Here is a 23675-nt window from a genome sequence, read left to right on the forward strand (position 1 = left end):
TGTGACCTGAAATGGGCCTCTGGATGCAACTGAAAGTTTGCAAAACCAGAAGTGACACAGAAGTCACTTCCAGAGCTGTTCCAAGGCCTGTGGAGGCCCTCTTGGGCCTGGTTCAACATGGGAGCAGCTTCCAGAGTTGGTTCGCAAACAGAAAGTGGCCTCTAGTTGTGTCCGTTTGGCTCCAGTTTGGAGTCTGATGGAGGTGATACGGTAGGTGGGTGAGCCCAACTTGCAACCCACCTGGCCTCCAGCCATGACTCAGTTTGAGAACCACTGTAAGGGGATAGCAGGTTTCTCATAACAGCATTCCAGCAATTCCGTAGCTACTGACCTCTGTATAGTACAAGCGCTTCCCAAAGTGTGGATTGGTCATGAGCCCAAGCACAATCCATCCTTTTGCTGGTTTGGCTCCAAATAGGAGCCATTCCAGAAGCCCCATTATTTACTGTAGCCTCTCCTGGCCCAGTAACCCACTCTACCGGCATCAGAATTGCCCTCGCAAGCCTTTAAGCCATTTCTAGTTTTCAGAAGTTAATGCCTGTTTGCTTATAAAACCAGAAGTGGTTTACAGAGGCATCTGAAGGCCATTCTAATGCCTGTAGAGCGAGTCATTGGGCAGGGAAAGGCCTCTAGCACCACCAGAAGTGTTGCAACCCACTGCAGAGGACAAGGTGGGTTGTGATGCTGCAAAGTTTGGGAGCCCCTGGTATAGTACAAAAAGAAATTGAAAGTTGATGGATGATCTTGTAGGGCACTTGAACTGAAGGTTGTGCTTCTGACTTCAGGAAGTGAATGATAACTTGCATGAGTTTGATGCCTCTTCTGTTCCATATTACGGAGGTGATTATTTTTAAAGCATTTCTAGTACTGAAAAAGTACATTATAATCCTCATCATCCCTGTAATACCCTTACCATGTTTATTGCAAATTGAAGCTGAGAAGTAGCAGTTGTTGTTTTATGTTCAGTTTCTAACTTTGTACCAGGTATTCCAAATAAATAACTTGTTCATTGTTGCACAATGAACGTCATGTATCATGCCTTCAAATTAGCTTGTGTGTGTGTATATATATATATATATATTCTGATTTAAGCTTTGCAGAAAATGAGCACTCATTTCCACATATTTAAGATAACTATGACAATACCATGTCCACTTGTGTATTAGCTCTTTTGGCATATGCTGAATATGTGTTTTTCTAAGTGTTTAATGGTACTAAAACACTGCTCTTAAGCTGAACAAACACTTCCTAAGATTATTGACCTGAGAAATAGGGAGAGAAAAAGCTTATGCTGCAATTCAAACTGATAAGCTTTATCTAAGAATAGTCCATTTTGAGGTATTTTGCGTATGTAAATTGAATGCTTGCTATGTTTGCTTTGTCAGCTGGTTCAATTTCATAGCTCAGTATTGGGCTAGTCTATTTGATTTAACTGAAACAAATGTGAAAGACTATGGAAATGGTATAGATCAGGCGTGTCAAACTCAATTCATACAGAGGGACACACAGCATTCATGATGCCTGCTGGGGGCCAGAAGTGATGTCATTAGGCAAGAAATGATGTCATTAAACGGGTAATAGCCAAAAATGAACACTTTTTCTCAGAAACTCATTAGCTGCAAATAAAAGAGAAAATATACGAATCATATTTCAAGGTATCGGAGAGCCCAATTTTCAAGTGGGTTGCCCTTGCAGCAGTAACACCTCAGCACTACTCAGCAGCTGAGAGCCTAAGGGCTGGATGAAAAGCTTCCGCGGGCCACATCCGGCCCCCGGGCCTTATGTTTGACACCCCTGGTATAGATTGTTCAGTCATTTCACAAAAAATGAGATAAAGCTTAATTTTTAGATTATTGAACACTGGTGTCTATAATCTGTGTGTATTGCTTTGTCTTAGCAAGGGTGTTTTTTGAACCTTGCACCCTACAGAGCATGTGCAAGATTTAAAGCTTGCAGTAAATGGAGATTAATGGAGTCCATTGATAATTCTTTTTCAACCTATCAACCCTATCAATAAAATGCAACTACTATTTTTTTAACTTCTCAGAAGGTTTAGGGCCCAGTCCTATCCAATTTTCCAGCGCTGATTCAGCCATGCCAATTGGGCATGCACTGCATCCTGGGGGGAGTCAGTGACGGAGACCCCCTGAAGGTAAGGGGATGTTTGTTCTCTTGCCTTGCATTGTGGCTCCATTAATTTTGGAAAGTTGGATAAGATTGGGCCTTAAATATTGATCAGTGTGTGTCAGTTTAAGGGGAAACCATTAAAACCCATTTCTTAAAATGGGAAAGAGTAACCTTTGACATTTATTGTAAACCTTTACATTTAGCCTTTACAGAAATTTTAAGGGTTCAAGTTATCAAAGTTCTGTATTTAGCTAAAATCTCACACTTTACTAGCATTCAAGCCATTTTTATCTTGAGTCTTTCTGTTCCTGGAAATATCTGAGAAATGAAGACAGTTTCACCTAAAAGTGTACACTTTCATAGTGAAATATTCAGTCCATTATTAGTAGTATGAGGAAAATTTCTGGATAACTGAGCTCTTGTTTTTTTACATGTGTGGTGGTTTTTGGCCCACTCCCATCTTGTTGTGTTCTTGCTGACTTACCGCATCACCACTAAAGCTTCCAGGTTGCCAAACTCCACGCTTAAAATGGGTTGTGGGGCAGAAAGTTTGAAAACTGCTGTTTTAGCAGAAGAGAACGCAAATGCAAGCCTTTAAAATAGCATCTCGGCCTTGTTGCAGCATCCTGGCTGTGTTTGTATTGAAGGAAGGTTTTAGCTGGTGAATGCAAACCCAAGCTCTTGAAGTAAAGACTCCACCAGTAGGAGTGTTTTCAGCATAACAGTGTCCCATAAGAAGCACAATAAACACCTTTTAAAATAACCTTTCAGGGACAAAGAATAGCTTACCAATCATTCTGTAACAGAAGTTGAGGTCTTGGGCAAATTACCAAACAACTGTGGTATTGGATTCACATGGCAGTATTTTCATAATGGATTATCATGGTAAAGCTGGGGTCTACTGTATTCAGCTTTTATTTTGTTGTCACCTGGTAACTTGCCAGTGGCAAGGTGCTTCTGCCTTATTTTGTTGGCTCTTAGGTTGAAATTATGTCGCAAAATGGAAGGGGCTAATGTTGCAGAAGTAACTTGCATTGAAATTAAATGATAAACAGGTCCGACCTTGTTATACACAGATTTTTTTATACATGGGTTTGGCTCAACCCAAATGGCCACTGCAAATGAGAAGGAATGTGCTGATCCCTGGAGAAGGGAAAAATGCATCCCTCTCTAATCAAAGTTTAGAAAACTACTTTTCTTACTGTTGTAGAGAGATAATCATGCAAGTGATCATGCCATTCTTCAGCTGAGCCAGTCAAAAGCAAAGGTTCTAATTGCTGACTGTCTCTACAACAGTAAGAAAAGCTGTTTTAAACCACAGTTGAAAAGGGATGCACTTTTTAATTTTTTTAAACTGCTTTTATTTGACACATTTTTGGTATCAGCAGGGAGTCCCAGAATCAAACCCCTGTGGATGTCAGGGCACAACCTTATTCCATTAGGAGCAATGGGTCTTTAAATCTATTTTTCCACTGTTTTTTATCCATGGATTTTTTTAATCCACTAGGGGTTCCAGAACGGAACCCCAGTGAATAACGAGGGATGACCTGTAGTCGCAAACATTGTCATTGTGTTTGGGGAAAAATTAATTTACATTTCAAATTTGAATAAATTTACATAAATGAATATATTAGAAGTGGGACTTATATGAATGAATGAAGGTCTTGCAATAGCTCAAGGTCTATAAAAGGCCTTGCACAAAGCAAGGCTGGCCTTTCCTTTGCTTCCGCTGCTGCATCACAGACATGAAACAGCAAGCAGTGGAGGGAGCTCTCATCCCACAGTTCACGCGAGAGGTCAAACAGTCTGAGAGCAGTTGTATCAGGCCAGTGTGGGCTCCAGCAAGTCTCTGCAGGGCCAGAGGCTCATTAGAGTCTGGGCCGGTTTGGGAGACCTCAAGGGCTGCAAGTGGCCCCAGGGCTGGTGTTTAGGCACCCCTGCACTAAACTATTGTTTAGCATTGCATCTGAACCAAGCCTCTCACTAGTAGACTATTAAGATCATTAGTGACCTAGAATTTGGTTGTTGCTTTCTCATATTTTTCTTTATCTTGTTTTCCTTTTAGTAAGATAAAACAAGGGCTGTTGCCTAGCTTGGAGGATTTGCTGTTCTATACCATTGCAGAAGGGCAAGAAAAAATACCAGTTCACAAATTCATTACGGTAAGCTTTTCCAGAAAGATACAAAAAAGATTTTACTGTGTACGTTTTGAAAAGTTGTGTATGTCACAAATTTGCTAATGATTCCTAAATATAAGGATTAGGCATTCCAGTTGTGCAATGTCTTATGAAGATACTTGTACTCGATCTAAACTTTGTGTAGATATTGGAAAACTGAGGGTATATTGGTATTTTTTCTAACCATGGTTATAGGAAGGCATTGAGAAGCAGAACTGCTCTGTAAATGTATCTGACAGTTGATTACTGCAGTGTGTTAGAAAATGAGATTGGGTGGTGCTAACAAATAAGAGTTGATTTATATCTGGATTACGAACATCTCCTGTTCTGAACTGTGATTTTGTTTAATTCTACAGGCTCTGAAATCTACAGGTTTACGAACATCTGATCCAAGATTGAAAGAGTGCATGGATATGCTAAGACTGACTCTTCAGACAACTTCAGATGGTGTCATGCTAGACAAAGATCTCTTTAAAAAGTAAATACCTTTGCTGATCTGAAACTGTGACCTAAAGTTTCCCTCATCCAGTTAATTGACAAACAAGCTCTTCTAATAGCATCTCATTCTTAAGATTAGCATATGCACTCTAAAAGAGCAGACATGTTTACTGTAATTAATGAAAGCTGGATGAAGAAAAGGAAATGAAATAAACTAACAGTTCCTTCAGAAATTCTCTTAAGTCTGCTTTGTGGTAGCATAGTGGATAAGAGCATTACTGTGGTAATTAAATCTGTCGTATGAATGATGTGTTTAACATTTTTGCATGGTACTCTTTTTGTATGTGTACATTTGCGCACACAGATGATTTTAATGTAAGTGTGCATAATACTTCAAATACTTACAAAATGCTTTCAAACTAATGTCAAAGTTCCTTATTGAATATTAGGTTTCTGAGTTGTGCAAGGGATTAAAAATTATGCAGTCTTACATTTTAAGATTTACTTTCATAACCACACTGTTTGTTTCCTTATATTTTTAATTTTTTTTGCCAAAGTAGGATGAGGCTGCTGACAGCTGCATTGATAAAAATGGATGACTTTAAAAAAGTGCAACATCGTGCAAACTTACATTTGATGTTTTTATTTCATTTATGTATATTGTTCCATCTTAAACTAGTTTAAACCTGTGTCTGAATGTGATGCCAACATTTTAATGTTTACACTCGGGGCCCAATCCTATCCAACTTTCCAGCACCGGTGCAACTGAAAGGCAGCCCCAAGGTAAGGGAACAAATGTTCCTATACCTTGAGGAGGCCCCTGTGACTGCCTCCCCACCACAGGATGCAGCACATGCCCCATTGGCTTGGCTACACTGGTCCTGGAAAAGTGGAGAGGATTGGGCCCTCAATCTCTTAAAAATGGATTCATTATTTTCTGTTCTGTACATTGAATTAAAATATACTTTGCAAAAGTCTGAGGTGAGGGGAAAAATGTGATGAGACATATACTTAAAAATTCAGGCTCGTAGATATTTACATCCTGGGATTTCCTGCCCAGAGGTTTAGATTTCACTGCTGCGTGGCATTGAAAGCGATTCAGTTGCAAACAGGCAGTTGTCTATATAGTAATCAAACAGGCCTGCTTTATCAAGAATTAAAAAATAGAGGTGGGTTTAAATTAGTTCTTTTTCCTTGGAAACCTACATCATGTAAAACATTGGTTCCCAACATGTGGTCCATGAGACCCTGAGAAGTCGTCCGTGAGGTTTCAGAAAAAAGATTGCCTTCTATCACTTTCAGCTTGTCACTGAGCGCACACTCTCCCAAAGTCCACCAGAGAGGGTGGAGAACTGACTGCTTGCAGCTGACACTGAAGTGTCTGCTGTGGTTGTTGGCGGTTCATTTTCTGCCCACTCTAGTAGTCCATGGGAGAGCACTTAGTTAGATGCTTCCCCATGGATCACTAGAGAGGGCGGAGAATGGATCACTCACAGTCACCGTTGGCAATAAAAACAACCCACAAATCTTTTCTATACATAATAAATTTTCTTTAATTACTACAAATTTAAGCCATTTCTGCCCAGTATTGCATATGGACAACAGGAATCAAATGTGTACATCTGTGGGCCAGGCAAAGATTATTATTATCATTTTATTAATTTATACCCCGCCTTTTTGCCCACGGGCACACAAGGCGACTTACAAACAATTTAAAATAAAACTTTAAAAACAATCATTAAAACAATTTACAATAACTTTAGAGTATGGCCCATGGCCTCTACCGACTTCAGAATGGCCCTTATGGGCAGAAAAGCTACTTCCCATTTCACTTGGGGAAACCAGAAGTGATCTTTTTATGCCTTTTGAGGCCTGGGGAAGTTTCCTAGCCATGGGCAGATGTGCGCAACCTCTACTTGCTTTAGAAGGGTTCAGGTTCCAGGGAACTTGCATTGAGCCAGATCTGCAGATAAATAGGCTCCACCTGTATAAAACTTTTTGGTATATACATTTTAAATTTAACTGTCTAGACTCTAACATCTTCTAACTACGTGTTCTTGTCATAGTTGTAAGGGAAGCCTTTTATAGTTGATCCTACTGAGATAGATTTATATTGTAGTTTAATGAGATTGTGACTGCTAATTGTCAGTTTGTTGCTTTTGTTTATTTTCATTCCTGCTAATCTCGGTATTCATATTGGATCTCATCCCAGGGTTTGTGGTTACTTTCCCTGAAAGTTGAATATTGATGTTCTTCCGGGCACTTGAAGTGATAGGGCAAAATTAAGTGGGGTGTATGTAGCAATAGAACAAACTGGTTTAAAATCAAATCAATTTTTAGCACGTATGTATTTATAAAAAACTTTAGTGTAGGGTATGCATTCAGTGTTATACATGACATTTTAACTAATGTAGTAATTTTTCATATTTCACAGGTGTGTTCAAAGCAATATTGTCTTGCTTACTCAGGCTTTTAGGCGAAAGTTTGTTATTCCAGATTTCATGTCATTCACCTCTCATATTGATGAGCTGTTCGAAAATGCTAAAAAACAATCTGGAGGAAAGGTAATGGTTTGGAAAGAATTACCGTATTCTGTTTATTTACGTAGTAAAAGGCTATAATCCAATACACGTTTACCCAGAAGTTTGTTTCAATGAACTTCATAGGATTTGCCGATAATTATTCATGATAGCAAAGAATGACAATTTTTAATTTCTAGTTTTTATATTCAGCTCAATATAAAGTTGAAGCATAAGTCTGTGTGTTACACTTTGTGCCGCTTGTGTAATGCAGTTCCAGGTCCTGCCCAGTGGACAAGCTAGAGAACACGGAAATACCATGCAGTTTCTTGTGGCATTTTACTTTACCTCAGGGGTATCCAAACATTTTGGCAGGAGAGCCACATCTCTCTGACACTCTGTCAGGGGCTGGGGAAAAAAGGAATTAATTTACATTTCAAATTTGAATTAATTTACATAAATTAATAGAGATGGAACTTGCGTATATGAATGAATGAAGGTCTTGCAGTAGCTCAAGGCCTATAAGAGGCCTTGTACAAAGCAAGGCTGTCCTTTCTTTCGCTGCCGCTGCTGCATCACAGACATGAAACAACAAGTAGTGGAGGGAGCTCTCATCCCACAGCTCATGTGAGAGGTCGAACAGTTGTCCTCACACCGAGAGCAGTTGCGTCGGGACAGCACAGACTCCAGCAAGTCCCCGGAGGGCCAGAGGCTCATTGGAGACTGGGGACTGGATTGGGAGCCCCCAAGGGCTGTAAATGGCCCCTGGACCATGGTTTGGGCACCCCTGCTTTACCTGCTAGCCAGTGGAGAAAGATAATTGGCCAGTGGGTAGGGAGGAGGTTGATAAAGCCTTAGTAGCAGTAGCGCTTCTTTCTGCCTTTGAAGATGAGATTAGAAGGAACTATGCCTCCAAGTTTGAACCAGCAAACTTTCATTAAGACAAATTTCTCTTTAATTAGATGCAAAGTTTTATATCCTTGTGGAGGCCTTAGGTGCTGAAATCTGTTTGGACAGAAAGTGCATCTCCTCTCTGTTTGCTTCCCAGGGCCTTCATAGGGTGCTCTCTAGCATGCAGAATGAGCTAGCTCTATCATTAGTCCTTGATCAAATACTTAAAACGCTAACTTCTTTTGTGCAAGCTTTTCTAAACAAACATTGAATTGCATTGGAGAACTGCTTTCACAGAAATATATTTAACTTTTTAACCAACTGCTGCACATTCTAGTTCTAAACTAAGACTAGATGTTTAAAAATTCCTCCCTTTGCAGGTGAACGAAAGAGGGGAATTAATGAGCTTGAGTCTTGTAAACATCACATGGAACCACATTCAATTAGGGTTCCACATGTCTTGTAAATTGGACCAGTTTGTGCATATAAACAGCACTTTTTTCTGTCTGTACACAATAAAGATAGATATGCTGTTTGGGGCCCATGGTAATCTGTTTCGTGCAGCTAGTAAGCTATTTGGGACCCATGATTTGATTTTTTCCCCCCCTAATCTGTTTAGGCTTGAAAGGGGGGGGGGTACTGTACACTTGTGGTTTGGAAGAATTTGTTCTTTCTCCATTATTTTTCTGCCTTTTCCAGCTGTACTACTTCTGCAAGTCATTTGTAGTCATACAGTACAACAGTCCTAAACTGACATTGTTCTTGTTTTGGGTAGGTTGCTGACTATATTCCACAGCTGGCAAAATTCAGTCCTGATCTGTGGGCAGTATCTGTTTGTACAGTTGATGGACAAAGGTATGTCAATCTAAATAGCTAAACATTCTGTAAATTTCCAGTATAGAAGGAAATTCTGCAGAATCTGTCATATGTTCCAATTTTAGGACCCCTTGTGCAAACAGATTGTCTTTCATTTGTAGGAAAATCACCTTGGGCTACAAAACATTTTTTTCCAACTTTCCTTGCCTCAAAAACTTGGGTTATGATTGGTATTATATATGTGCAAATATGTTGTTCTATCCTGGTGAGTCATAGAAGCTGAAGTTTAGAATCCCCTTCTGGAAACATAAAGGGCATGCCTATCTGTTTCTTAAGATGAATGTGACAGTGTTGTCATGAGGAAAGGGAATGTGCAGTGACTAACATTGTATTTGTCTCATAGGCATTCTATTGGAGATACCAAAGTCCCATTTTGTCTTCAATCTTGTGTAAAGCCTTTGAAGTATGCTATTGCTGTAAATGACCTTGGCACCGAATATGTACACAGATATGTTGGCAAAGAACCGAGTGGACTAAGGTTCAATAAATTGTTCCTCAATGAAGATGGTAAGTCACTTAAGTATGTAACACATACCAATATTTTAGGGGTGTGGTGAGATGGAAGAGTAAGGAAAGAAGAAAGCACTGCATTATTTATTCCTTCAACCAGTTGTCCCAGCAACCTCCAGATCTGTATTTCGTATAGAATGTGCTGCTGGTGTTTGATATGGAAAATGGTCTTTCATGGTTCAACAGGAGTGGGTGAGAAGGCTGTGTATGTGTTCATATGTGTTTGTCAGATAGTTCAGGTGCTGTGTTAAGAAACAAAAGGCACACTTTGCAATAACCGTTTTCTTTGTCCAGATCTTGGGAAACGCTGAAATGGATTGTATTATTCCAAGTAGAGTCTTTGGGTAGTGCTCTTTGTCTGGGTGTAAGTGTAGAAATATTCCTCTTTGAAGCATATCTACTTCTCTATGCTGTTTGAAGAGGCATAGTGGAAACATCAGAACTAGTAGTATTCGGTGATCCACTAATGAGAAAGCAGCTCTGTTAGAAACAACTCTAGTTGGTTGAATGGATCCACTAATTCTGCTTCTTGCACTTGCACTGCAGCAGTCTGTTCCAGGAGAAGTGAAGAATAATATATGTTGGGGTCAGGAACCAGACTTATAGTGAAACTACTTGTAAAAGAATTTTCTGACCTCCCCATTGAGCCACATTCAGCCCAACCTGAAGCCTCCAGAGGCTCTGCGCGCAGCCTCCACAAGCCTCAGAATGGCCTCTGGAGGTCCTAGAACAGGGGTGTCAAACTTGTTTCATACCGAGGGCCAAATGGCATTCATGATGCCTGCTGAGGGCCGGAAGTGATGTTGTTAGGCAGGAAGTGATGTCATTAAACAACTCATAACCAAAAATTAGCACTTTTTTCACTTAGGAATTCATTAACTTCAAATGACAGAAGAGAGCACACAAATCTTTATCATATTTCAAGATATGGGAGAGCCCAATTTTCGTGAGGGCTGCCCTTTTAGCAGTAACACCTCAGCACTGCTCAGCAGCTGAGAGCCTGAGGGCAGGATAAAAAGCTTCTGCGGGCTACATCCATCCCCCGGGCCTTATGTTTGACACCTGTCCTAGGACACTTCCAATTTTTAGCTGAAAACTGAAAGTGCCATTCTAGGACTTTGGAGGCTGCTTGCATAGAGAAGTAGATATTATGCAGAGAACAGTATGGAGAAGTAGATATTATGCTTCAAAGAAGAACTGCATGCAGCCTCCAGAGGCAACTGGAGCAAGTCTTCAGTCGCATTCAGAGCTTAGTGGACCCCATGTGATTTGGTTTCATGCTGAATTCAGTATCCATGAGGGTTCCAGGAACGGAACCCCCACAGATAACGAGGATCCACCTGTATTATGCTCCCCAGAGGGACAGTCTGTTCATGACTATGAAGAATCCTGTCAAGTTGAGATCTTCATATCGGTTAGTGAACTGGAAAGACTGGTGAGGAATACCCCACCCCCATCTGCCACTTTCATTTCCACTACTATACCAGCTCCATGTTTTTCTCATACTGTAGTGTCTAGGAGATGGATGGGGAGGGCTTGCTTTTCTCCTTTGACATTCAGTGCAGCTGCTCCAATGGCCACAGAAGGACAGCAGTGGTGGCTCTGGATGGTGAGGGAGAAGTCCCTCAACCCCTTCCTATTTGCCCCCCCGCATCCATTGCCACTACAGCATGAATGCCTGGCTCCCAACATTCCATCCCTGTCCACTGGAGGCTGATAAGCCCTTCCTATTGTCCTGCCAGTGTCCAGCACCACCACTGCTGCTGCCTCCTCTAATGGAGGTGTTTGGTGCTCGGCATTCTCTCTGCAGCCATTATGGGTAGTGGTAGTGGCGCACAATATTGAGAGAGAATTGAAGAGGGCAGAAGCTAGGGCTGGATTACCTCTCCCTGTTTTCCAGCTAATGGTAATGATGAGAGTTGCACCAAAATTGATGGTACTGTAATAAATGGTGTCCCGTTAAGAGCTTGGAGAAAGAAGATCTGCTGAGGTGGGCTTGCAGCAGAAAAGAATGCAAGTGTGGGAGATATTCATGTCCAGTTCCTCAAAGTTGAGGACTTGTGCAGGGAGATGTATAATAGGGACCCTGATGGTTGTTTACTTAAGCCATTTCTGTCCAGTGTTGCATATACACAACAGGGATAAAATGCCTACACCTGTGGGCCAGGAAAAATGGGTTAAACATCTCTGTAGTGTAAATGTAACATAAGACTTGCCTGGGTGCCAGTGGTTTTCTTTTAATTTATCTTCTCAATTACATATTATTAACAGTATATATTTAGCCCCTCCATTGCATTTGATCATGCTCTCCCATGTGTTGTAGAAGTTACCATGGCCAATAGTTATGATGCTGCTTGGTAATTTATCCCAGGTTTGAATTTGGAAGCTCAGGTGGGTGCTGAGGTCAGATGTGCTTTTACCCACTTAGAGTAGTGTGCTAGCGAAAACCCTTCCTGTGGAAAGCAGATCTGGCTAAGGTGATCCACACCTTGGCTGCATCTCATTTGGAGTATTTTAATGCCCTCTACTTGGGATTGCCATTGAAAACTGTGTAGAAACTTTATCTAGTACAAAATGCATAGGCAAGGATGCTTTAGTTCTTGTTGGTTTAAGAACTATGCCTGTTCTCTGTGATCTGAATTGGTTTCCAGTTTGTTTCAGGGAAAAATTTGAAGTACTGGTTATGATCTATAAAGTCATATGTGACTTGGAACAGTGGTATCCACAGGTTAGCCTGCTTTCTCATGAACATTCTTGTGGGGCTCTACTCCATGTTTCACTGACTAAGAAAGTGTAGTTATAGGAAATGCTTAGCAGGGCCTTTTGGGTGTCCCTTCCCCCAATTGTGGAATTCTTTCTTGAAGCCTGACTTCACTGCCTGCAGTGATTTTCTCTCCTTCCCCCCCCTCCCAGTCTGACTTTTCCTTGATTTGTGTTCTGTTACTCTGGCTGTTTTGTTTGTTCTTGGTGATTTTGAACATCATTTTATTGTTTGTGCAAATTGTGAGCTGCCTTGATGACTCCTTAAATGGAGTGGAATTGTGGCCTTTAAATGTTTAAGTTACCAATCCATGTATGCCATTCTGCTGTATCACCAGTGTACTTGTAACTACTGTCAAAATGTGTGTGTTTGAGAGGATTAAATGATGCTGGTCTGTCTTCCCTCTTTTTTGTGTACATGCAATATAATTTCTCTATACGGACAGTGCAGACATTTGTCAGGATCACATTTACCTGACCAGATGTAATTGGTACCAAATTCTCAAAAAGCAGCTAGAAAACCATGTATCATAATAAACCTGTTAACTATTTATGCAAGTGTGTTATTGAAGAAAGTGGAATGTGGGTGGTGCTTGGAGTGGGGGGAGAGAAATCTGCTGTGTGAACTGGCCCTTGCTACCATTCCCCTCCCCCCTCTGTCTCCTTTGTGTCTGTTTTCAGATTGAACCCTTGGAGGCATGAACTGTCTTTTTAGTGTAAAGTACCATATACATTACTGGTGCTATATAAATAATGAAAAGGAATTTGCTTCTCAAGTGTTGCAAGCAGACAGCAGTGGCAAATTTTAAAGTAGAAGTGAAGTTCCTATAATAAAACTGTGAATTATTTTTCTTCATCATTTGACACAGTTCATTACTGGTTTCAAAATTTAAAGTTTTTTCTTTAAGTTGATTTACTTGTTTAGTATGATTTCTTCCCAACCCTAAGTATTCTTAAGGATGCAAATGAATTATGTTCTGGTGACTTGTTTAATTTTGCACAAAGTACTGAGTTTTGTTACTGATGCTAGATGCTTTCATAGATGCTTTCAGTAGCTCCTGCTTTGTAAGAAAAGACAGCCTCCTAGTTGCTATGATACTGAATTAATTTTTAATAGACTGAGAATTAAGAGATGGCATTTGAAGATCATGTGATTTTTTTCCACTGAGGAATATATTTGTGTGTATATATGAGAGGAAATGATGCTAGCACTTAACTTTGGAGCTACTGTTCAAAGTCTGATATTTGTGCAATAAAGTAACTTGTCTAGCAGCTACTCTTTTAGTGCCACAGATGCTGGGCAGACAGGGATCTGTATTTAAAATGTGTGTATGTCGCACTCCTTTAGCTATATTTACAGAAGGAGTGTATATAAAATACTTCATCAATATATATGGATTTGAAGTGTGTGAATTTAGTGAGCATAGTAAACACTAAATTTTTTCAAAAATATTGGACTTCCCCATAATCAACTTGAGCATCAAAAAAATACTTTTTGCTGTGTAAAAATAACCTTTTGAAGTAGAGATGGTTCCTTAGGAACTGTCTTTGTTCTTTTAAGTTCAATCAATGGGCTTGATTAGTTTTAAACTTTGTGCCACATGTAGATGCATTTAGGTTTGAATTTCAGGCCATTAATTTGATGTGATTGCTAAACTGTTAATACAGAACTAGGATAATACAGCATTTTTGGTGGTGTTCCAAGTGTGCAAGTATTGGTTGCATGTGCCAAGAGCAAGATCTAAAAATTAGACTTGCCAGCTCCATATTTCATTAAGAATAGAGTACATGTACTTTCATTGACTCTTCCTAAATATAGGAACCATGGGGCAGGTACCTAATAGTAGATGGTGGGAGTAATGTTTTTTTATCATACAATTGTGAAAAGCAACCCAATTTGAAGATGTAGGGAAGAAAAGATATGGATGTTAATATTTTGGAATCATCAACATTATCTGTTAATCAGCTGATCACTAGAGGAAGGATGCAGTTATGTGAAAAAAATGAGGTCATGTTTGTTCTAGTTCTGTAAACTTAATTCCTTAGGACCTGCAAGTATGTGATTAAATACCTTCTTATTTTGCAGACAAACCTCACAATCCTATGGTGAATGCTGGAGCAATCGTGATAACATCCTTGATCAAGGTAAAATCTTTACACTTAGTTTTACTGAGAATTGTGTTGTAAACATTTTTTGCAGAAAGCTTTGTGATACTGCATTAATTTCAGTGAGCTATTACAACTTCATGAACCAAACTGCAACTTGCTAATCCACAGAAGCCCATGGTCAAACTTTACACCTGCAGAATGGTTTGAATCCCCAGGGGCACATGTGTATCTAAAGCTCTTTTTAGTGATGTTGTTTCAGAACCTGCCCTCCCCCAAGTTCAGAGGTAGTTCTGGGTTTTAGTGAAAGACTTTCAAAGGAAAATGCTGTCACTGTGTCCCCCCCTTTACCCTTCAAAAAGCACTTGCATAAATATTCCAAATTGGTTTTTGAAGGGTCAGGTAAAGGGGTTTTGTGGGTAGTACTATCTGCAGAACTTATACAGGAAAAAATGGATATTTGCTTGCTCCTCTGCTTTGCATACTAACCAAAATTAGAGGACAATTAGATAAATTGAATGTCTTCTGCTTAGTATTTTGTGTTCTGTGAAGCATGCAATATATTTTAAAGATTTTTATATAAGAACCTTATAAAATCTTATAAGAATATAAGATTTTTATATACATCAGTTTGAACGTGCCCTTTAAAATAAAATATTTGTGAAATCTTGTGAGAATTTGACCTAAAAAATGTTTTCCTGTGGACTATTATCAAGTGATTATAACTGAATCTACAGCTGAATTTTTATGAAGGGCATGACTAAATCTCCTGGTACTGCAGTACTAAAGTTCCCACATCTAATGGTAGATTTTAAGTTCAGAGTTAAATGTGTGGTGGCTATTAGTTGGCTCACAGCACAGACCTATGAATGTCTACTCAGAAGTCTCATTTAATTCAGTGGGACTTTCTCCCAGGAAAGTGAGTATAGGATTACAGCTCTAGTAATGCATCTCATGTAGGGCCTTTTGATAATGTTTCTGAATAAATTTGTACATTTTTGAACAGCAGGATTGTTTTGAATATTTCCAAGTGTTAACATACTCTTGGATGTCTGCATTCATGTCTGAATTACTCAGTGCCATCTCTTGTGAGATCTAAAATCTGATCTTACATCTTTGGATCTCTAAAAATAAGTGATTTTGTATTTAATTCCTCATCTTCAAGTAGAATATATATCTTTGAGTGGACAGCTTATGCTGTTATAATTGCATCTTAACATTCATTCATTTGTTCCTATTCTTTTAGTTATGAAAAGGCTATTTCTTAGTCTTGGCTTATGTTTTTTTTCTTTGTACTGAAGAAAGTATAAAACATCCTGCTTAAAACATTTATCTTTAATAGCTATAGGTGAAGGAAAAAGGCCTTATGTGTGACAGGTAAACTTATTCATGTTTTAATTTTTTTCTGTAGGTTTAATGAACGTTGAAATTAACTCTGACAATGAGATTTTAAATAAGTGATTGGCAATCCATTCAATAATTTGAATATAACTCTTGCCACAGTGTAGGCTGTTAGAGAGTAGTCAAAATTATGAGCCGAAATGCACACTTATTTGGAAGTTAAATTCCATTCGAATTAAATTTACTTCTAAGTCAATGTTTATTGGGAAGAAAAATCTAAAATGTGTGGTAGAAGAGCACCAGTGTAGGTTTCTGGCTCTTAATGTTCTGAAACTTAGTCTTACTGCATGCAGTTGTGACATTATGGTTTTCTTGATGATCGCCTCTAAGTCAGTACTGGATTGCTTTGAAAATTTGCATGTAGTATTTGCATGTCCAGAAGATACAAATCACCATTTTATTTGTATATAGTTATTGTAAGACATTTCATATACTACAGTTAGGAAATTTGTTGAAAATTATGTGTAATTCTGAGAATTCTTTTGGGAGTTGGTATATTGAAAGATCTCTGGTTTGTTTGTGTTGGTACGGTTTTGCTAAGTTAAATTAACTTGGGGAATTAAGTCCACAGCTAATGCCATCTATTAGTGCCCCCTGATTCTCAGTTTACTTAGAAGTAACTTTTGCTGAATGCATTGTGGTTTACTCCTAAGTGTGTGTAGAATGTCAGCAGCTTTGCAAACTAGTTCACAGATGTTACTAGCCCACATTAGCACTTGGTATTGGGTATTTGATCTGAATAGGAGATGGGAAAGTTACTAGTTGAGTATTCCTTTCTTATAACCTGTAGAGCATGGTGTCCAAAGTTTTTGGCAGGAGGGCCACATCATCTCTGACATTGTTGGGGGGGAAAAAAGAATTTACATTTCAAATTTGAATACATTTACATAAATGAATTTATTAGAGGTAGAACTTATATGAATGAATGAAGGTCTTACAGTAGCTCAAGGCCTATAAAAGGCCTTTCCTTAGCTGCTGCTGCTACTGCATCACAGATGTGAAACAGCAAGTAGTGGAGGGAGCCCTTGTCACACAGCTCAGGTGAGAGGTTGAACAGTCATCCTCATGCTGAGAGCAGTTGCATCAGGCCAGCATGGGCTCCAGCAAGTCTCTGGAGGTCCAGAGGCTCATTGGAGACTGGGGGCTCCTCAGAGGCCTGATTGGGAGCCCCCGAGGGCTGCAAGGGTTTGGGCACCCCTGCTGTAGAGTTTAGACAGAGTATTCCTCTCTTTCTTATAACCTGTAGAGTGTAGACAGTTCATTCTTATCCATAATGACTAGGCAAGTGACAGTTTACAGGTCTTACTTGCAGACTTAATCAGATTTAAGCCATTTCTGCCCAACATTGCATATATGCAACAGGAATCAAATGTGTACACCTGTGGGCTGGGCAGAAATGGGTTAAGAGAGGTTGTGCAAGATCCTTGGAATTCAGTAGTTATCCTTAATTTCACGTTTTGTGACAAACCGATATGTATGTAGACCACCAAACAGCTCTAATTGTGCTACCGTATGTTCTTGTTATCATAAAATGAAATTGTGTAGGTTACTAAGTGACATTTGAAACCAGTGAAATTGTATCACATTTGTCCATTTCATACTGCTGTCTGACAAATATTTATTGGATTATGAACTCACTGTTCTGCATATACATCTAGCTAAATCAATTGCTTCCTGATTTCTCAAGCCAAGTTGTCCTATGACATCTGAACTGGTGAACTGTGTTTTGATAAGTGTTTCAGCAAACCAGATTTAAACTATTGCTTGAAATCCTGGTGGTTTGGAATAACTTCAGTGGTTATTGTTTGAGCATCATGCAACTTTGGTTTAAGAAACTAGGAAGTTATTGCTTCAGCTGGATCTGGGAGGGTGAGGGAGCATGTGTTGGCTTGTTCACTGTCTTAACGAACAGTAATAGACATCTTATTTAAAGCTTAACTTGTCCTGCACTGGCTGGAGCTGAGTGTATAGGGCAGGGGTGCCCAAACTCCGGCCCTGGGGCCACTTGTGGCCCTCGAGGTCTCTCAATGCAGCCTGCAGGGAACCCCCAGTCTCCAATGAGCCTCTGGCCCTCTGGAGATGTGTTGGAGACCACACTGGCCCAACGCAATTGCTCTCAGTGTGAGGGAGACTGTTTGACCTCTCTTGTGAGCTGTGGAATGAGGGCTCCCTCCACTGCGTGTTTCACGTCTGTGATGCAGTAGCGGCAGCATAGGAAAGGCCAGCCTTGCTTTGTGCAAGGCCTTTTATAGGCCTTGAGCTACTGCAAGACCTTCATTCATTCATATAAGTTCATCTTTAATATATTCATTTATGTAAACTTATGTAAACTTGTTCAAATTTCAAATGTAAATTAATTCTTCCCCCCCCCCAGCCCCTGGCACAGTGTCAGAGAGGCTATGTGGCCCTCCTGCCAAAAACTTTGGACACCCCTGGTATAGGGTAAAGACAAAGAGGGAGTATTGACTGACATCTGTTTGGCCATGGATGGAGAGAGTGCTGGACTAGATGGACATTGCTTTTACTTAAGATGGTGGTTCTCAATTTCCTAATGGACAGAGATTTGAGTTGTCCATGCTCTGTGGTAATTGCTTTTCAATTGTGGAGCTGCTTCTAGGATTGGATCTTGTGTTGTAGCATCCACATAGGAGTTGCTTGAAAGGGTTTCCATATGGTGACTGCTACACATGGTAGCCTTAATGAATGGGAGCTGATCACTGTGGGCGAAATCCTAACCCCTTATGTCAGTGCTTTCCAGCTGGTGCCAATGGGACATGTGCTGCATCCTGCAGTTGACTATCACTCACGGAGGCCTCCTCAAAGTAAGGGAATGTTTCTTCCCTTACCTCAGAGCTGCATTGCCCTTATGTCAGTGCTGGAAAGCACTGACATAAGGGGTTAGGATTGTGCCCTGTGTAGATTTTCTGAGTAAGTTTGTTGACTGACACAAGTCTTGGTGACACAAGTGCAGGTTTATTGGCATGACGAAGTTGGACTTAACCCATGAGCATTTTCCCATGTGGCAGTTAACAAAAAAGGAGGGGTTACACAGAGGGCAAACATTTTAAGAGCATTGACCCCTCAGTACAACAAATCTTAAGAACTGTTGCTCTGTGGGATTACAAGGTGTTGCTTCTGCTTTGTGCATAAACTTTTTCATTATTGGCAATAATTATGCACACTGTGTAGAGACTGCAATCTGAAGGTGTATTTTTGCTTGCATTCATCTTTTAATGTGCTCCATCATATAGTTGTATGCCATAAGCTAATCTCTTGGCTACACTCTGCACTTCTGACTACTACTGATTTTTGCACATGTAAATTCTGGTACAGAAAATAGACTAGGCATTTTTGTTTGGTGGTTATCCTTTTGTCTGATTAAAGAACATTCACGTAGCACCACCAAAGTACAGTGGTGCATTTACACAGAATGAGAGAATAGATCTCTACTCTTAGGGTCTTGCAGTCTTGATAGGCACAAGAAAAGCAGAGGGAAGGGAGGAAAATGGAGACAGTGAAGAATATGTGGTTATTTTCAGTGGTTGGTTGTAGATGTATGTAGATTAAAATGATGTCCAAAGACTTGGGGGGGGGATGAGTTTTAGGAAGCATTCTGAAGAAAGACGTGAATATGGGGACTAAAGGAGGGAAAGGGGTAAAAAGTGAGGTCTTTGAGCATTGTCAGTAGAATGGTTACACTGTCAATGGTTAAGGAGAGTGAAAAAATAAGAGGGCTTCAGAAGAATGAGTCGAAGTTCTCTGTCTTGGATATATTGAGTTTGAAGCATTCAAACAAAACTGTCAACTGGGCAATTGGAGATGCAGATTTGAATGGTACAGGGATCGCTCTGAGGAGACTGTGGAGGAATGATTGGCCAGTTAGGAAAAGAATCATATTGCAAAACTGCACAGTCCTATGCATGTCTATTTGGAATGGAGTCTCATTCAATTCAGTGGGACTTGCTCCAAGGAAAATGTATATATGATTGATGGCAGTGTAAGCCCCGTAAGGAGTCGAGCAACAGAGTGATTGAAGGCGGCAGAGGTCAAGAATGACAATAGAGACTTCTTGATCTGGCAATGAGAACTTTATAACTAATAGATTTATCTTAATGAAGCTTGTATTCCTGGTACTTTCATCGCAATCTCTGTTTAGAGCAGTGTTTCTCAAACTGTGGGTCGTGAGCCAATTTCAGGTGGGTCCCCATTCATTTCAATATTTTATTTCAATATATTAAACTTAATGCTACCATGGTATGTGACTGCATCTGGGGAAATGTTACAGCTCTGTACTTTTAACATGCTACTATGTATATCTTTTTAACAATGATAATAAATGGGACTTACTCCTGGGTGAGTGTGGGCAGGATTGCAGCCTAGGATTGTTAAAAATTTTCCTGCTTGATGATGTCACTTCTGGTCATAAGATCACTTCCGGTGGGTCCTGACAGATTCTCATTCTAAAAAAGTGGGTTCCAGTACTAAACATCTGAGAACCGCTGGTTTAGAGGTTAAAATAGCATTAGAAATTTTTAGCTTACTAGGTATCGTTAAAACAAGTTGCCAAGTATGCATCCTGTCGGCCATTTTTCCATTAAGTTCTGGGAAAATAGTGTCTTGCTGTTTAAGTATTTGCCTTGTGTTATACTGATTAATCTTTCAGTTAGGTTTTGCATTGCCCAGTACAGTCAAAGTAAGTTTCCAAAGTAGACTGGCCAGTTTTAAAGTTCGTCTTAAAGCATACTGCAGAATCCTCATTTTTCATTGAGGCCTTGCTAACTAAGTGGAATGCTGAAGTGTGTGGAGACAGAGAAAGGATTTTGTCTTGAAGTATGATGATTTCTAATCTGTTTAGATAGAAGGTCTAGCGTTCTAATAATGTACACGACTTGGTCAACATTAGTTTCAGATAATATATTAAGATGCATTTAAATATAGAGAAAGTTTCCATAATGTTCAGGGAGGATGAAAGGATAATTTTTATGTATTTTCAGCTTCTAAAATCTTCTAATGAAAGCTGTGAATAAATACCAACTAACCCTGAGTGATACAAAATATTCTATCTTGGTTTTGAATGCTATTATGTTAAGACATTTCCCAGACAGATTCAGCATCCATTTTTCTTTATTACTAATTAGTGAAATTTTAGACAGTGGGGAAAAAATAAAAGATGTTTGCATGGATATGTGCCCCTAGGGTAAGATAAGGCACAGGTCTGACTTTTCCCTGTCTTAATGTTTCTGGCTGCAGACCATTTACTTGTTTTGATGGGGAGGTAGTGGTGGGGAAGCTACTGAGAATGTAGTTAGCTTCTGAATAGAATTGTTTGGGTATAGTAGTTCCTTTTTTGCCTCTGTGCAATCACACCTGTGATATCTGTACCTGTACAGAACCTTGTTTGGAACAGAACTTAGTGATAAAACACTTTTGATGCAGGCCCTTCCCATCATAGCCATAGCTCTTGCCAATGTGAGGGTAGCCTACCACCTCTTGCTCAGCTCTTGAATTGCTGTAGCAGTAGTATCATGATGATCTTCCTCTTGGTTTGTGCCAAGAAAGTCTGAATGTCTAGTGCAGCCATTTTCAACCACTGTGCCATGGCATACTAGTGTGCCGTGAGTGGTCCACAGGTGTACCTCAGGAATTTGGGGGAAGATCATTTATTAGTAGGGCCAATGGGGATGTGAGCCCCCACTGGCAGCATGGTGTCAATTGTCAAAAACCTGCTGGTGTGCCGTGACAATTTTAGTGCCTTGTCAGTGTGCCAAGGTGAAAAAGGTTGAAAATTGCTGGTCTAGTGTGTTTTGTATCAGTATAGTTCTGGATGAGCAAACCACTTTGTTTCATACCCAACAGACAGACTTTTAATTTTATTTGAGCTATTTAGTCAGGTATTCTTTTCAATACAGGTGTGTGCCACTTAATGACTGGGGTACATTCTCCAGTCCCCATTGTTATGCAATTAGATTGTTAAGTGAACATTCTGTCCAATCTAGTGCCTTTGTTCTAGAATCTAGACACTCCCTGCCAGAAATTAGCTGGCTGCACAGGCTACTGGAGACGGAATGCTTCTTCTTTGCATTAAAAGCCACTTTGTTGAGTGAATAGATACTCTGCTGTAGGCTGAGGGAGTCCTGACTGCCTCATTAAGAGCCTCTTTGTTGTGCATTGATCACCTTGTATATGCCATCTGTTAAGCAGAAGGTTGTTAATCCTGCACGCCTGTATGTAGATTTCTTTTAGTACAAGTAGTTTGCATCTATGCTCCTTACCCAAACTTGGCAATTATCTTTTTTCTTTGGTTCTTTACATTAAGTTGTCTTGAAAACTTTCTGTTAATACAGTATTAATACAGACTTCAAAAAATCCATTTATACAACACTTTAGTAGAAAAAAGGTTGTTGATGTGGTGAGAGATCATCTTTACTCTTATACAGTTAAGATACTGAGTAATTTGACCAAGGCTTCCTTGTGTGTCTGTGGTAGGATGTAAACCAGGTCTACAATCAAACCATACATTTCAAAGTGTGTAAATACAGAAAGCATAGGAGCCATTAATGAATGTTACATTTATAGACACAACCATGCCAAAAAATTGGACAGCATAATCTATTAGTATTCAAAGGTTTTAATGTAATTTTTAAAAATTTGATCTTGGCAGTGAATGTTACAATTTTTAACAAGATAATAAATGATAGTACTGTTTTGACCTGATTCTGTAGCTTGTACAGTGGTTCCTCCTTATCCATGGGCTCAACACCCAAGGATTTCAGTATTTGTAGATGCCAAGCCCATTGGAGAGCCTTGGAGGATCTTCTCAATGTGACTAGAAGTGCCTTCTGGTTGCATCCGGGAGTTGTTCTGAGGCTCTCCAGCTGCTGACTTAATTATCCTAGAATGTCCTAGAATGGATCCCTCATGGACGCTGAGGGGCCCACTGTGGGGCTCTGAACCATTTCAACAACCAAACCTTTCTTTGGGTCCTAGTGTGCACACTAAATATTTTCTTCTATGTCTCTTTTTGTAAAATCTCCATTGTATTGTATTGGCAACCTTCAGTCTCGAAAGACTATACAGTGATGGTTTTGTGGATGAAACTTTTCCTGATGTTGAAAAGATGGGGATCTGCTCATATATAGCTCCATTGGGCTCCAGTATACACATAGAAGTTTGAGTCAGGAAATGAATTTAAAATACAGTCTCTTAGTGAATTAGTATTTGGTTATACATAATGGGATTATATAATGGGATTGTCTAGTGATAAATAGCCCTTGGCTAACTCTAGAAAAACGCAATGCTTGTAAACTAAATAACAGCACACAAGAAATATGTAAAAATTGTATTAGGTCATTAAGGGCGCAACCAAATTTCCAGCATTGAGGTAAGGGCAGTGCAACTCCAAGGTCAGGGAACAAACATTCTCTTACCTTGAGGAGGCTTCTGTGACCACCACCCAACTGCAAAATGCATCACATGCCCCATTGGTACAGCTATGTCAGTGCAGGGGAAATTGGTTAGGATTTGGGTCGAAGTACATTTTAAAAAAACTGAAACCTATAGAAATTTAAGAGTTGCTGAGATCTTGCTGCACCCTGAAGTTTTTAGGCTCATTCTATTTGTTCCAGTGTGTAACTGAGAGTTTATCTGTATATTAGAAGTTGTGCATGAATGATTGTCTTAGTTCTAAACTATTCAGTTCCTTTGTGTTCATAAATGTGCATCTGTATATACACAGTAGTGTGCATATACACATAAATATACATGCTAGCATGCACACATACGTGTTTATATGTATATATTATGTTTGTGAAATGACATTGCATGGTACATTTGTAGACAGACTAAAATTTCAAAGTTAACTTGGAAGATT

At 39.7% G+C, this 23675-nt stretch overlaps 1 protein-coding gene across 2 annotated transcripts in view; it reads left to right on the plus strand.

Moving 5' to 3' along the window:
* Positions 1-23675, plus strand: part of GLS (glutaminase) — a 75609-nt gene that overhangs the window by 6625 nt on the left and 45309 nt on the right. The window contains exons 2-7 of one of the 2 annotated variants that reach the window (XM_066613517.1): positions 4193-4289; positions 4661-4782; positions 7177-7306; positions 8928-9007; positions 9372-9535; positions 14385-14443. In XM_066613517.1, coding sequence (XP_066469614.1) covers positions 4193-4289; positions 4661-4782; positions 7177-7306; positions 8928-9007; positions 9372-9535; positions 14385-14443 — 652 coding nt within the window. Of the gene's footprint in view, positions 1-4192; positions 4290-4660; positions 4783-7176; positions 7307-8927; positions 9008-9371; positions 9536-14384; positions 14444-23675 lie in introns of those variants that run through there. The other variant, XM_066613601.1, reaches the window with a different exon arrangement.

This window comes from Tiliqua scincoides, chromosome 1, assembly GCF_035046505.1.
Source record: "Tiliqua scincoides isolate rTilSci1 chromosome 1, rTilSci1.hap2, whole genome shotgun sequence".
Classification (NCBI taxonomy): domain Eukaryota; kingdom Metazoa; phylum Chordata; class Lepidosauria; order Squamata; family Scincidae; genus Tiliqua; species Tiliqua scincoides.